Genomic DNA, 16,654 nt, shown 5'->3' on the forward strand with positions numbered 1-16,654 from the left:
TGTGTGTTTCAAAATGCCAGATAATTTGTCTGGGAGGAACATTAACCCCTATTTGACTTTTCATATTCAAAAGTGACGTGAGTTTCAAAGATGTAATTAAGTCTCCATGGATGTGGCTGAGGTGTGGATGATAGAGCCGATGATAGGGGCCTTCCATGCTTCTCTCTCAAATTGTCAGATACATATTGACTGAAAGGGATTAGCTGAAAGTGGTAATTTCCCTCAACATTTGAAAAGAGCACTGAAATCAAAGTCTTTTCATCAGGCGAACAAGTCACTGAACTCAAGAGTGGGACTTTAATATTCAAGAATATACGCCTGGAAAACCAATGTGCTTCTTTATAGAACAGAGAATGAGATCCATATGTTGCAGGGTTAATAACATCATCACCTTCAGATATGGTTTTAAAGATTTACGTGCATTAACTAGGCTTTTGGACTAATTTGGACACTTAAGCATTTATATTTCTCTTAACTTAAAATAAGACACATATGCAGATGATTGATGCATGTTTGACTAATCTTGTATTGTATTTAAGGCTTAAGTGCTCAGAAAATGTCTGTTTTGACGAACCCCTAATTCCCGCCCACATCCTTGAAAAAATAAGACTCTGATTGACACGTTGGTTTTCCAAAAATAAAAATACATAAATGGTGATTTGCTGCACGCTGTAATAAAATGTCAATATGAACAGTCAGTTATGCAGCTTTAATGAAGACCTACTGTGCTTGTGTCTGCTGTATAGTTATGCGCACATTTGAAATTGCAACATTAATCTAGAACGACTTAATACAAGAAACGAGTCTGCTTACTTCCATGTTACAAAACTGCGGTGCCCAATGGGAGCTGACGCCGCCGTAAATGTCATCACAACCTGCGATGGATAGCTGTACATCATACTAGCGAGCAGCAGATTTGTATGAAGATGACTATGCAGCGCACATACCACCGATTAAGAAAATAACACTGGAGAGCGAAGTAAGTACAGAGCAGTGGGCGTATGCCAGTGGTGGTGAAAACAGGAATTGATCGGCAATATCGCGTCTTGAAAATAAGCGATTAAAGATAACTCATACATGCAGAAATCACTCTGAATACAAATACTTTGGGTGAGTAAATGGTTAAAAGCTCTAAAAAGATGATTTTGCCCCATTTAATTTAGTCTCATTTCTAATATTAAGCTACTTTACAATTACAGTTTTACTTTAACTACAATGAACAAAATGGAAAATCACAATCTGTTCATGCTACAGTTCAATTCTAAGCACGTCTTCTTCAAAAAACCTTGAAAAACACATCCAGGGGTTTTACACTGCATTTCCTGGTGTTAGATGTGATGTAGTTTGCATCAAATGAATATACTACAGAACTTTACAAACATGCACATCCACCCTGCTTAAACATGGAGCGTGTGGTTGTTTGTATACAGTCACTTATCCCACTCAGGGGTGATACTTCCGGGCCCTAGTGCAGAGTGCAGATGGGCCGGCTGTTTGTCCAGAGCAGGAGCGACTCTGCCATCATCACCCCCCATTCATCCAGCGACACAGTCTTGCCCCATTTCTTTTCAAATACAAAATACAGAAGTACTGCGGACTTTATTGACATGTATGTGTGGCAGTATAGTCTGCAGGCGGAGCTTAGGCATTGGTTGTTTATGTCAGCTGTCAGTTAATATAAGCACTTCACTCACGTAAATTAGTCTCCAACCAACCGCAACACCCAGAGATCACACGGGTACACTGTTTGTAAAGGCCTAATAACTACTGTCAAATCAAAGAAAGCAAGTGAGTACCCATCAGTTACATTAAACACCAACTGCTTCAAAATAGTAGTAGTATAATAATAACAAAAACATGTACTGCGATTATTCTACAACAAAGCATCGGGCCACCTTCGTACTAGAACGACACACGATGCTTGTTTCAGTCTTTCTCTAAATAATTGCAGCAAAAACGATCCCCACTTTCAAATCTTGAATAGGACTTCCGATGGCAAAATGGTGACTAAGTGGTTAGTGTTGCAGTTTCTCAGTAAGAGGGATTATCTTAGTGGTTTATCTGTATTGTGCTTTACTTCCACTATTGTTGTATTGTATTGAGTAATGCACAAACTTCGAGTCGACACAGGCTCCGTTGTCTAATGTATTTGCAAATATTTATAGCATTAGACAAATTAAATAATGCCAAATTCTACCTACGATGGCTACTTACTACACACACCATCAATCAAATGGTTATAGGATATTAAACCATGTACTTTTGTTGTGTTTTCCAAAACATTTGAGAGATAAAATAATTTGAGAGGCTAATGGATTTATTGAAATAGTCCTGCCAGTAAAAAAAAAAATAGAGCAGTAGTTTTGTCATTGGAAGTGAAGTAAGTCTTATAATTAAGTACTGTTGAATTACAAAGATGGTGGTCATGCAGTCTCCAACATCATAACTCTCTTCATTAACCTACCAGACATTGAGAGACTTCAATATGCAATAAGTATGATAAGTGAGGTGATCCAGAGACTAAATGCTCTTTATTTCAACCTCATTCAGGCCTCGGGGTGTGAACTTTTCAGAACCACATCTAAATCATGCACAGAGATGAATTTGAAAAAATAATGGGTGTCATTTTATTAGAAACATGCTGTTCTGTGATAGAATATGAAGACAATAATTACAGAGAGCAATGACCTAATCATTCACTGTGCCGAGCCACTAGCTTTAATTAACTGCAGATTGATGACTGACCATCAACTAAATGTGGAGTGCGTGGCTGTTTGTATACAGTTGCACCCACTTTTCCCGCCCGGGGTGATACTTCTGGGCCCTAGTGCAGAGTAGTTGTCTGTGCCATCATCCCTCATTCACCCAGCGACACACAGTCTGGCTCCTTTTCTTTTCAAATGCAAAACACAGAAGTACTGAGGACTTTGTTGACATGTATGTGTTGCTGTATAGTCTGCAGGCCAGCTCTGACACTTAGGAGCTGCATTTTTATTGGTCGTTTATGTCATCTGTCAGTCCATATAAGCGCTTCACTCACATCCTTCGACCTCTGACCTCACACACTTCCCGGCCCCTTCTCACCTGCGATCTTGCCTTTTCGGTACAATCTTGTCCTTTTCGTTGTGACCATGAACTATCAACAAATTTCAAGAAATACGGACTTGTACGAACTGTGATGATGAACAGGTGAAACAACAGAACTCTTAAAACTATTTCAAGCTAAATTATTTAAAGAGTAAATCCTGTCATTTGAATAACTTAAGCCTTGGCTGTGTATACTCAACAACAAACTCGCGTGTCTTAATTTAAGGTTCTAAGCCTATCTCAGCTCATAACTCACTTGTCCCAACATTAACCTACCAGACATTGAGAGACTTCAATATGCAGTAAGTATGATAAGTGAGGTGATCCAGAGACTAAATGCTCTTTATTTCAACCTCAATCAGGCCTCAGGGTGTGACCTTATACAGAACCGAATCTAAATCATGCACAAAAATGAATTTGAAAAAATAATGGGTGTCATTTTATTAGAAACATGCTGTTCTGTGATAGAATATGAAGATAATAATTATAGAGAGCAATGACCAAATCATTCACTGTGCCGAGCCACTAGCTTTAATTAAGTGCAGATTGATGGCTGACCATCTACTTTGGACCAGTTTCTTCTACAAGGAATAAACTATATATTATAAAATACATATTATGAATGAAAGACTAGCTTTATCTGCCTTTAATAGAGACTTCATAATTGAGCATTTGGCCAGCAATGTGAACTGAAACCTTATCTGTTTTCTCACTTCTCTTTTGTAAGGATGGGACAAGATTTCAAAGGGCAAGGAATGCAACATCAAATTGGATCAAGATTATACATACGTGCAGAAAATGGGAGATTTCTTCCATGTTTACATTTGGCAAGGACCAAAAAGGGTTAAACGTGGTAAAATAGAAATTCATTCACAATTTTCCTGAACCACACCATTTATTTTGTATAAACTATGACAAAATTTCATCATCAACCAAATCTCACGTCTCGTCTCACCCTTAGTCTTTTGGCATGAATTCAACCAGCAAAGACAAAAAACTACTAGTGTCTTCCTTTGACAAAGCACATGCACTCACAGCCATTACCCACAAGGCTTTGCTCTCGCTTTAGATCACCCCAGCACACCAGAAATAGCAGCTCTACACGTCTGTCTTCTATCCCTCAATCTCCTGCAGAGACCCCACTTTCAATTTGGAGCAATTTAAAGCTCTTAAGCCTTGTGAATGGCCACCTCCTGTTAGCAGTGTGGGTCTGTGCTGTCCAGGTGTATGTCTGCAGCCCCTGGTCCACTGCACTCAAACGCACTCTTGGCTGAAGGGGGGGAGATAGGGGCTGCGGCCGGCTGAAGGGTCTTGTTTAGCTAACAGTACAACATGGCGTCTATGTAACGCTCACCAAAAATTTGATCGTGATTTAATTTGTGGAGTTATCAAATTAATGAAATGACATGTAAAACTGTTATATCTGATGTGAGTGATCCAATTTTTTTCTGGTTGTTCACAGTTCTGTAGGTTTTGACAGGGGAAATTATGCAAAAATGACAAAAAAAGAGACATTTTTTTTTTTTTGTACTTTGTCTTCCAAAAATAACAATCACTATAACCATTTATTTATCGACGCATGCGTTTTTGAAGATCATATTTTTCTCATATAAACACATAACAAAAATCTATAATTATTGGGCAAGATCAGTTCATTCAAGTTATTGGATTTTCACTGGCCAATGTGTTGCCTACGATCCAGAATACACACTTCTTTTATACTTTACAAAGGTGTGAGTCGCCGGTGAATCTCCCGCTTTTCAAATGGGCGTGATCGACAGATGGATTAGCCAATCAGGGACACACATGGTTCGTCTTTATTGGAAACAAATAAAGTAAAAAAATATCACATGGGGCTGAAAAATATCATGGATTTTTGCAGAATTAATGGGCAGAAAAAAGTATTCAACGATAACACAGAGAGAAACCAGAAATTTTACATAGTCGACCTATCCATGCTGCTCTTTCAATGTTTTGACAGCTATTCAAATGGAACAATATATTTAATTTCTATATTAAACAAACATCAATTATCATGTTCTTTGCAGCTCCTGATTCCATGCCCTCACTTCCTTCCTTTTTTTTTGGGTCTGTGATGTGAGAGGAGTCAAGAGCGCTAAGATGTTGGACCACATGTTTTCCTGTATTGCCAAGAGGCTACAGGGCCAGGTGGTGCGCTGAGCGAGTTTGAGCGTAAAACCCAGACTTTGGCCCAGCTGAAGAGAGCCACTTCAGAGAGCCCCTGCCCTGGAGGAACCCACGAGAGCTCCAGCACATCCGCCTGCTATTGAGCGGGCCCCAGCCGCGATCTGAGGGCCACTCTGGGGACAATCTCACGGTCCAACCATAAAAGCCAGTGAGCAGATGTCAGCGGGCGACACAGCATAAAGTATTGAGCTTCCAAATTCATCTTCATAGTGAATAAAGCCAAATGCTTTTGGGAGAAAGAGGAATGATGAGGCTGGTTCCATCAGTTATGTTCTCAGCATGTGCTACTGGAGCTGTTCTGTTAGTAATAATGGAAGATGGAGGAAAAAATAGTTCTATAACAGTTGAGGAACATTTATTTTTAGACAATAATTGGTCAGGAGCAGAGGACGACCATAAAAACCAACTAGAAACAATATGGTGACAGGTATCAAAAAGTGATCGAACACACAAATACTGAAAACTGAAAGCATGATTTTTTTTGTTTTATTGCTTTACTCTTAAACCTAGTGTTGAATACTGTGTAACACTGACGTGGACTTGTCTCTCTCTAAGAATGCGACACATGCCTATTTTAAGATGTCTACACTGGAATCTGTTATATGATACGTGTACTTATCTTCAGGTTGACAAGAGGTCTTATAATACATCTTTTTAGTGACTGTAAGCGAAGTATTTTACCTCTCTGTGAACAGTTAATGGTATATCCATTTATGACCTTGTATGCACAGGAAATATAGTTAAGCCTTTATAGAACCAGCCTTCTACTGATAGTACCTTTCTTGGAGTATAAGTACTAGATGGCTCCTCTTCTCTCTTCCTTCACAATTACAAAAACTTCATTTGTTTTGTCAGCTGTAATGGTATTACTTTGATAGTGTTTACAATAGCTTATTTTAGGCGTACCAGAGTAAAGAGGACGCTGGTCAAAATGTTCCCAATGCTTTCAAGGAGAATATGGAAATACACAGAAGGTTTGGGGACAGGTTTAGTGTGGACAAGGTCAGCGCAGAGAAATAGTGCCTCATTCAGTTCTACAAATAAAACATATGCGGCATAGGCTATGTGCGGCGGAGCCTTCAAAGACCCCGCGCCTCAGAGGAAAGCTAAATGACAGCTGTTTAACTGCCACAGCTTAGGAAAGGTCGAGGTTTACACAAACGTTTCAATACTCCAGTGAAATAAATACTCAGATTTAGCCATCTCTAGAAAGTTAGTGTTTTGATTTTTTTTATTAAGTTAATATGCGACTGGAGCAGGCCTATTTGTTTCTCGAAAAAGTAAGTTTGAAAGATGTTACAGCATCACTCAAGCGTACAAGAGGAAGTTTATGTAGGTCAGTTTCTATGAGTTTTCATGGGACCTGACAAGCCCCCCACATCTCCTTGTAACTAAAATTAGAGCATATTTTATCTCCATTGTAACACAGCGTTCCTTTGTACTTGCAGATAGCATAGGGGAGTGTTTCATCACACTGTAGTGATTGGGTAGAAATTCTCAATGCTGTACTTTCTCCAGGCGACAGAAGCCAATGTCTTTGTATTTTATTCCCTGAGTGTTTTGCCAATCCACTGTTCCAAAGCGTTCTAATCTTTGAGTCTGATTGCGTGTCTATGTATGTGTGTGTGAAATGAAGACCGCTGCTTCGGGGGGTGACTATACCTCTCTCTCATCTCGCAGTGATGGCTGACACAAACAATTTGGATTCAGGCCAGAGTCCCATCAGAGCATTTTGAAGTGAAATTATGATTACTATGTGCACCACGTGTTTTCAAAAGACCATCAGATGTGAGTGTGTGAGAGCGTATAGATAGAGCCGCTATTGGGGTAAGAGCAATATATATATAGATAGACAGCTCAGGGTTGTCCTCAAAAAACTCTTTTCACAGGTATTACAAAAGTCAGCCAGTATATAATGTAAATATTGAAGCAAATGTGGCCTGAAATACATCTGACGCCGAAAGGAAGGTTATTGAACCATTTTTATTTCTGTATATATTCTGATCTGAACTATATTGCAAAAAAAATGTCGATTGTATGCATATGTCCTTGCCCTAGGTGTAAATGTACATGACTCGAACTGTATTGTAAGGAATCAATTCAAGTTTTAATATTAAATACTTCTTATAGGCGTGCCCGTCTATAATGTATTCATTCTGTATATATTCTGTATCATGATCATATAGTAGGAGTATTGGTCCAGACAATATGTATGTTGGTTGGTAAATATAAGCCCAACTTGCCTCGCTTCGATTTGACGGTGCAGTGGCTAGAACTCACGCCTCACAGTGGGAAGGTTGTGGGTTTGATTCCTGGGTCTGTGTGGAGTTTGCATGTTGAGTGAGTTTCCTTCAGGCATGCACAACAGGGAAAAACCTCCAGCGTAGCGAAGGTAGTCCTAACCAACTCTAGCAAAATGATAATGGTCATGGTCTTCTGACAGGTTGCCCCAGTGACATTGAAGGACGGGTCAAATGCAGAGGGTAAATTTCCCTACACGGACAAGAAAGTCTGCCTTAACCGTAAATCCAGTTTGTAACAGTTAAATCCAGTTTCTGAATTGTCACTGTGTGTAACAAGAATAGTTTTGAAACCATTTCCGGTTATTAGTTTCCTCAGCACAGTTGGTCCCTGTAGAGTAGACTCTCCCCTCATAACAGACGTGGCCATACTGCCCGCGCCACAGCACCATTTCTTTTGGCTTCACAAAACAAAACAAATGACACACGGTGAAACCTACACCTGGGACTGGGTTTGCTCAGGACACACTCAAATGATGTTTGGTGCCACCTTGTCTGTTTTTTTTTTTTTTTTGTTTTTTTTTTGAAAAGCCATCAGACCAGAAACAGAACATTTTCTTCATCGCAGCCTGTAAAAAAAAAAAGGGCCCAAGATGTTTTTTGAACAGTCAGTCTAACACGGTTACAGTGTGTACCAGAAGGCATGCTCCTAATCAAATATTGCACATGGTCTATTTGCTAAAGTCTGGATTTCTCTATAAATTAATCTGTGAAACATTCAAGAGTGTTGCAATTTCTTCCTAATACTTGGATTGGCATTGGAGCACTCTCTGAACTGTTTACAACATAAACACACAAATGCTATTAGAGTGTGGCATATAGAGCAGGTGGCATTCACGACAGCTCAATATGTTTCCACAGCAGAGCAAATTATCAAGACTTGTATCAATTAGAGGCAGCCATGTAGCTCTGAGTGATGTTATAGTGGAGCACCAGTGTGGAGCCACATTCAATTTGGAACAGAGAAATGAAATAGCCAAAGTTGGATATGTTAATTGGTTATTTGTCAAGACATTTTAGCTTTTCTTATCAATCACCAATACTGTACTGTGTCATTATAGCTTAATGTGTTAGGATATAACAACGAAATGTCTAAAATAAAGAAGCTCTGGTGAAAAGAGTTACACAGTTATCCAAAAAGATTCGTTTTTCTTTTTATAGTGTACAGCTGTAAAGCTGCACAAGGCAATTTTTCTGGTGGAGGATATGCCATCTTTGCCTGGAATGTTCCACAGTATTACATTAAACTTGTCTGTCTGCACAAAGACAACAGGAAATACCACCAGGCCAAGTTGCAGGTCAGATCTGTGGAGAGGCAGCCTTGCTTACCGGAAGAATGTATGTTTTTTCAAGATATTTTTTTTTAACAATTCAGCTTACACATATGCAAAATAGATCTGTTTAATGCAATACAGTGTAACATTCACTACAATGTAATATCATCCCCATGGAGACAAGCAGGTAGTATATTAAGATTCTTGTATCTAGAGCTACAGATGTGTTGGAAAAACTATGGCAAATCTGGTGGGATATTTTTGTCTATTAAAACCCCAAAATGAAAATAAAATCATTCTAGAAAAACTCTAAACCTCTCAAATTAAAGTATCAAGTGAAACCTTTTCTTCTCTGACTTGTCTGCAATGTTCCTCCACCTGCTTTGTACTGCGGCTGTGCACTGGGGCTGTGGGGGGTAAGCCAGGGTCACCGTGTGGTCTGACACGGTTCATCTGCAGTTTGGTATAAGATAACAGATTCCCCTGGAGACCGAGCAGCAGCATTCAGGCAGAACAGATACATAAACCCATGCAGCACAGAGCTAAGGGTCATCCCTCTACACAGCGCTCCTCTCTGGGGGTGAGGAGAGGGGACAGGCGGGCGGACGGTCCCGCGGCGTCCTATGCATTCAGTGAACCTTGTCTTGAGTCTTGAAGTGGGTTTGTATTGTATATGTGGTGGGGGAAACGGGGGGAGAAGGCGGGAGAAGAGGGAGACTTACCTTTTAGATGGATCTTATTTTCCGGACTGTGCACTAAAACCGAGCTGACCGAATCCAGGCTGTCGTAGTTACTGCAGCCGAGGGGGCCTGTCCTGGTCTCTGTCACCTAGACGACAAAAAAGATGTACATTTAAGACGTGTTCATTGCGAGGGTGGGACTGTCTGACTGGCCAGTCCCTTCTACATTCTGTTCAAACGCATCTGGAATGGAATGAATGGAGATGCTATCGTTAACTTATCTTCTTCCTAAGAGAAAAGCAACTACGGCACCAGGCCAAGTTATAGGTCAGATCTGTGGAAAGGCAACCCCGCTAACAGTATGTTTCACTGCACAAGGAAGAAACAATATCATACGAATCTAACAGATTAAAACACATCGATTAAAAACTATACTATTTGTTTTACACCTCTCTGATTATTTTTACATTATGAGTATAGGCTGAGGCAGATGTTTGTTGCTCTCAGTGGGGCGCAGGTCTGTGACAGGTGGATAGGACTTGCCTGTCTCATTTCTATCACTCTTTTCTCTCTTCTCCTTCTCATTTTCTCTGCTCTTTCTCTACCCTTATACATCTGCTCTTCAGAATCTTCTCTACAGCTGCCTCCTGCGCCGCTGTCACTGGAGCTCTGCCAACACTTCACAACACACATGAGGTGAGGGGCCAGGGCGGGTGTGGGAAAGCTGCAGACTGAAGGAGTTTTAAACTGTCTAAAATATGTTTAAGCCGCATTATGCTGATTTTGAGGCACCGTCCTGATGTTGTTTACAGTTTCAAACCTTGAATCTTTTATTTCTTTCCTTTTTTATGACATTAAAGATTATTTACATTCATCATCGGAATCATAAGTGCTTATTCCATGGGGAAATTCTTTAATGAATCATGTATTTCAGCCTGGTGCATTTGTTGTTGTGTCATTGAGCATTGAGCGTTAAGCCTTGGGTAAATATTAGGAGTTACTGTATCGCCATCCAGTTTGGAGAGTGAATATTGCTTCATAGTGTTTTATGTGTGCAGGTGTGTTTAAAACATTTATCTATGACCGTTTTATTATTTTTCCAGTTTGTCCCAATTAGTGTTAATGGACAGCAAAATCATCAGTTTGTCGTAACAAGAAAACCAATAAAGACATAAACAAGCCGCAGCCATGGGGGGAGACACAGCAGAAATGGCTCCTGCTGTTTTTAGTGCAAAGTGGTGACTAATGAGCTTTTTTATTCTTCTAAATGATGTTTCCATGCAATCAAGGCTTTCTATCATCTTTTGAATGCAATTACAGCTATTGTGTGAATGGAACAGAGGATTCATGTTTTTAGATTAAAACACCTTTTTATGTCCCGCACTGTATTCTCCACTCATACCTCAGCCACTGGTGTCTCACAGATGGTAATGTATATCCACTTTCATGCAGTTTTCCCTATATATGCACTTAGAACAACTAACAAGAACAGGCCATATTTCAACTGCACCTGGACTATAACCAACAGTTGCTGGAAATAGGAAAACAGGTTCAACCAATTATAAGTCACAGTGGTCAAATAAATAAATAAATAAATATTCATTTTAATAGTTGTTTTTATTTATTTATTTATTTATTTATTTTTCCCCAAAATGCCACAGTGTGTAACTTTTTTATTTATGGGCAACCACATCAAGAGGATCCAGCCGAGGTGACTCGGGTATCTGTTAAGGATGCCCCCTGGACGCCTCCCTGGGGAGATGTTCTGGGCCTGTCCCACCGGGAGGAGGCCCCAGGGAAGACCAAGGGACTATGTCTTTCGGCTGGCCTGGGAACGCCTTGAGGTCCCACAGGAGGAGCTGGAGGAAGTGTCCGGGGTGAGAGAAGTCTAGGAGTCCCTGCTTAGACTGCTGCCCCCGTGACCCAGCCCCAGATAAGTGGAAGAAAATGGATGGATGCAAAAATAAATGCATGTTTTGTTTTTTTTACATTTTGATTTTTGAACTTCAGAAAGCTTTAAATGAGAGTCAATGAAACTGAAGCAAACAGAAACCTGTAGAATCATTGTAATTGTTACTTTTAAAGGTACAAAATGATACTTTTCTGGTGTTACTGCTCAAAAACACCAGATAAAAGTTGTGTTTTTACAGTGAGTGGGCTCGTCTCTCCTCAGGTCTGCAACTTGTCTCCATTGAAGTACACAATTTTTAACGTCACACTGTGAAACAATTCAGGCAAAGCAATAACAAACAGACAACAGACCTTCCACCGATAAACAGAAAAGTTCCAAAATGCTGACACGAATGGAGCATTTTATTTGAATTGTATTGTGCTTTTTAAGGTGGTTTCAAAGTCTTTGTCTGAATTTGGACAACTACTATAATTGGGCTACTAACAGTGTGGTGCATGTAAACACAAGCTCTGTTCTGTCAAAATAAATGCTTTTGATTTGTTTAGTTTTCTTACATGCTGGTTGTTTCACCTCCAGAGAGTTACACACCGCTCCTTACATGAATCATAGAAAGTATACATAAACAATTGGTAACACCCTGCCGATTGTCAATACGAATGACGAAATGAGGAAGAAAAGAGCAAAGATAGGTAGAAGACGTGGTGAAATTTCAAAGTGCAACCAGAATTAGCATAAGAAGATGGATATGGCCTGCAGCAAAGACGCTCAACTACTAAATCACAGTATTTGGCAAAAGACGTGGCATTAAGCAGCATTGTTCATCTCATTCCAACACTCCACCTCACATTAAGATCGCATCTATTACCAAAAAGAGAACAAGAAAAAGGCTAAATCTACCTGGAGGCTCGTCAAAGAAACATATCAAACACGGCTGGCAAATACAACGGGAGGTAATACACGTAATGCAGGATTGGATTCAGAGCGCAATAAAACTTGGAACGAGGGAATCAACAACTAAATAGATTGTTGCAGTATTATACGATTAAATTACATTCGGTGTGAGTCAATGAATTTTGTTTAGAACTGAAGTAGCGGAAATACAAAGATGTAGAATCGTTGTAGTAATTGTTTGTGCGAAGGTACAACACGCACTATAACTTTTCCAGGGGTTACGGCTCAAAAATACTTGGCCTGACGGAGTTACCGAAATGCTCCATGTTGAAGGAGACAAACATGAGGCAGACCTTCCACCAGCTAACAGAAAAGTTACACAGTGCAGCTTTAACGAACACAAATTTTGCATTTTACATGAATTTTATTATGTATAGATGATTTCAAAGTAGTATTTCCCTCACACCTGATTTGCTCAGCTACTATAATTAGGTTCTGTTAAATATATGGCATTTTTCTTCCCACCAGCTGACAAAAAAGTTACACAGTGCAGCTTTACCAAACACAAATGGAGTATTTTATATGAATTAATTATATAAAGGTCATTTTAAAGTAGTATTTCCCTGACTTTATTGCGCTTCTGCCAGTAAAAACAAGCCCTGTTGTGTTAAATATATGGCAATTTTTCCCGCAGCTAATAGAAAAGTTACACAGTGCAGCTTCAGCAAACACGAATGGAGCATTTTACATGAATTTAATTATGTAAAAGTAATTTAAAAGTAGTATTTTCCTAATTTCATTTGCTCAACTACTATAATTAGGCTCCTATCGGTAAACACAAGTCCCATTCTGTTAAATATATGGTATTTTTTTACATAAGGTAACAGAAAAGTTACACAGTGCAGCTGTAACGAACACGAAAAGAGCATTTTACATGAATTTAATCATGTATAGATAATTTCAAAGTAGTATTTCCTTGATTTAATTAGCTCAACTACTATAATTAGGCTCCTATTAGTAAGCACAGACCCTGTTCTGTTAAATATATGGCATTTTTTTACACAAACATTTACATTTTTTTACACAAACTAACAGAAAAGTTACACAGTGCAGCTTTAACATCGCAGACACAAATAGACCATTTTTGTATGAATCGAATTATGTAAAGGTAATTTCAGAGTAGTATTTCCCTGACTTCATTTGCTCAGCTACTATAATTGCGCTCCTATCAGTAAACACAAGCCCTGTTCTGTTGAATGTATGGCATTTTTTAATCTTTAATGCAGCAGGATATCTGGCTTCACTCACTGCAGACAGCATACAGAGTTTTGAAAAGCAGTTTCCTGGCACAGCTCCTTTTCTGCCTCCAGCAAACAACAGCAGCACTGAATACATCCACTGTGCCCTTCCCTATCCCTGCCATAACAACTCTAATGAAACTGAAAGCTGTGTCAGATGTGATGTGTTTGTGAGTTAAACTATAGCATCTCCATGAGTGGGTTTGATGGAGTTTATAATGATGCGCGCTGGAATAGTTTTGTGAAAACTTGCTCAATAACCCACCTGAGAGCAGCCACCCACCACTCGGCTTTTGTCTGACAGTCCCAGGAGCCCTTCAGAGCGCGTTCAACCCACTACAGTTTGTTTGGAATGTTTATTCAGCACAGAGCATTATTCAAACAAATGGGAGCTCTGCTTTTATGTGCAGCTAATATCAGTTCTGACGTACGGCGGTCGCGTGGCATCGTCTTTGTGCATCGCTGCTCACAAACTAGCATCCATCGAGTCTTATAAATGTACAAATGAAGTTCCACAAAATGCAAATGTATTAGTTTATCTCTTTACAAGCAAACAACACATTTACTATTAGTAGAAATATATGAAATAAGGCCAGTTATGAATGATGTGGGGTTTTGATCAAATCTAGTAAAGTACAGTTAGCTTAATACCCCACAGGGACATGTTTCAGGACCCAGTCTTTTTCCTGAAATTTGACCCATCCTTCAGTGCTGCCCCATATATGTTTACATCTTAAAGGGACCATATTACACTTTTTTCTAATCTATTTTATAATGTTGTTCACAAAGATACCTTTTTTGACTTTTGTTTTGTTTCATTCACACATGTTTAAAACAGACACACCCTGCATATTTAGGTTAGTTATTCTCTCACACTAAAACACTCTGTCCCACCTTGTGATGTCATATGTTAATACAGGAAGTGCTCCATTATGTTTTTAAACTCTATACGCCTTCACTAGAATCATTTGGATCATTTCAGTCCTAGACTTGCCAATCTGTACTAAACAAAAGCTAAAGTTAGCCGACAACTTTATAACATCACAAGGTGGAACAGAGCATTTTGAAGTTTGGAGATATAAACAGACTGATAATAAAGGGTTACGCAAATGTGCACATGAAACACAGGTATGTTTTTGAGGAGGTAATAACATTCTAACATGACTTAAACCTCACAAGAGTCAATTTTGCGTAATATAGGACCTTTTTGCTAGGATTGGTCAGAAGCACTTTACCTCGTTGGAGCATTCGCCTTAGTTTTAGGTAAGTCAGGATGCTGTTAGTAACTAAGATAAATAAGATAATCTAAGATAAAACTATACAAAATGTACATACACTGATGGCGTTATTTTAAGCGCTAGTTTTCGTCCTGTATGCAATTTGTGACGTTAACGCTAAATGTAGGACAAAACAGTCTCGCTCAAAGACTCAAAGGCAGTGTGTAGTGTGGGGGCAGGAGATGTCGAATGGCCAACCTTTTGATTACAGGATGACACGCTTTAATACAAGACTTCAACCTTCAACACGGTTTGTTTCTACCTCTCCGCCCATACGAAGACCATCTACTATCGCAAAGTGCACTCTATCTCCCCGAACCGCAGCAGATTTCAGACTTCAGTTTAAAGTCAGTGTTTTAGTCCACTTCGCTCAGAGTGCAGAAGATAATGCATTTCTCTCTTTCTCTCTCTCTCTTCTTCCTCCTCCTCCTCCTCCTCCTCTTCCTCAGTACAGCTCAGGGCCCACAGGCGTTCCACGGACACAGGTCAAGCACATCCCACTCAGTGTCGCTGGTTCTTGGGTTGATCTGGCAGAGCGGCGCAGCAGGTGGCTAGCACGCAGAGATCCTCATTTAGCAGAAAAACTTGTAAACGATGCTCTTCCTCTTTCTCTCCCTCTTTCTCTCCTTCTTTCTCTCTCTGTATGTCTCGCTAACAGTTCGATTTGTGTGACTATGATGGTGGTGGTTGTGAAAAATTGCAGCTGTGGAGGCTTATTTACCGTATAGCTGCCTGTCAGCCACTCAAAGAAACGGTAAATTATTAAAATCACCAGGGAAAGGATATACAAGATGTGTTTTTGAAGGTATCAAAGTATTAAACAGGCTCAGTTCCATGTGGCTGAAAACTACTGCATTTGGATGTCGATATAGTTTTATGAATAAGAGATGGTCAGATCTGGACACATAAGTGATGTTTGAAGTGTGTTTAATGGTGAGTAAACGTTAAGTTTGGAAATTAAATTAAATGCACTGGGGGATATTGTGTTAGTTGGTACATGTATTCTGTAGTTCTGTACTGCATTTCAGTGACAGTGTAGTGTCAAAGTATACCTAAGTAACCTAATTCTATGACTACTACTACTGCTACTACTATGACTATTACTGCTACTGCTAGTACTGCTATTGCTACGACTACTACTGCTACTACTATGACTATTACTGCTACTGTTGCTACTGCTACTACTATTACTGCTATTGCTACTACTTCTACTGCCGCTACTATTGCTACTACTACTACTGCTACTACTACTACTAGTGCTACTACTGCTACTACTATTACTGCTACTGCTATTACTGCTATTACTACTACTACCGCTACTGCTGCTACTGCTATTGCTACTACTACTGCTATGACTATTACTGCTACTACTGCTACTACTACTCTTAGTGTTACTACTACTGCTACTACTACAACCGCTACTACTGCTACTGCTCCTGCTACTACCAGTAGTGGAATGTAACAAAGTTAAAGTAGTAAAGTACTGTACTAAATTTTGTTGGTACCTGCACTTTCTACTCCACTACATTTTTGAACTGTACTGAATAGTAAAAGTATTTTTATTACTGTTTGAGACCTACTGAAAAGGCTGAGGATTTATTTTTATCAACTTTATAATGTGAGCAGACAAAAATATACAAATAAAACCAGCCAGAACCCATTCAATTGTTTCTGTTGAATTCAATTCACCACAAATCTCTATCAAAATCACTACATTTAAAGCTTTA

At 39.4% G+C, this 16,654-nt stretch overlaps 1 protein-coding gene across 1 annotated transcript in view; it reads right to left on the minus strand.

Annotated features, from left to right (window-relative positions):
* Positions 1-16,654, minus strand: part of brinp2 (bone morphogenetic protein/retinoic acid inducible neural-specific 2) — a 107,960-nt gene that overhangs the window by 46,112 nt on the left and 45,194 nt on the right. The window contains exon 4 of the mRNA XM_033982943.2: positions 9,592-9,697. Within this exon, the coding sequence (XP_033838834.1) occupies positions 9,592-9,697 (106 nt within the window). The remainder of the gene's footprint in view (positions 1-9,591; positions 9,698-16,654) is intronic.

This window comes from Periophthalmus magnuspinnatus, chromosome 17, assembly GCF_009829125.3.
Source record: "Periophthalmus magnuspinnatus isolate fPerMag1 chromosome 17, fPerMag1.2.pri, whole genome shotgun sequence".
Taxonomy (NCBI): Eukaryota; Metazoa; Chordata; class Actinopteri; order Gobiiformes; family Gobiidae; genus Periophthalmus; species Periophthalmus magnuspinnatus.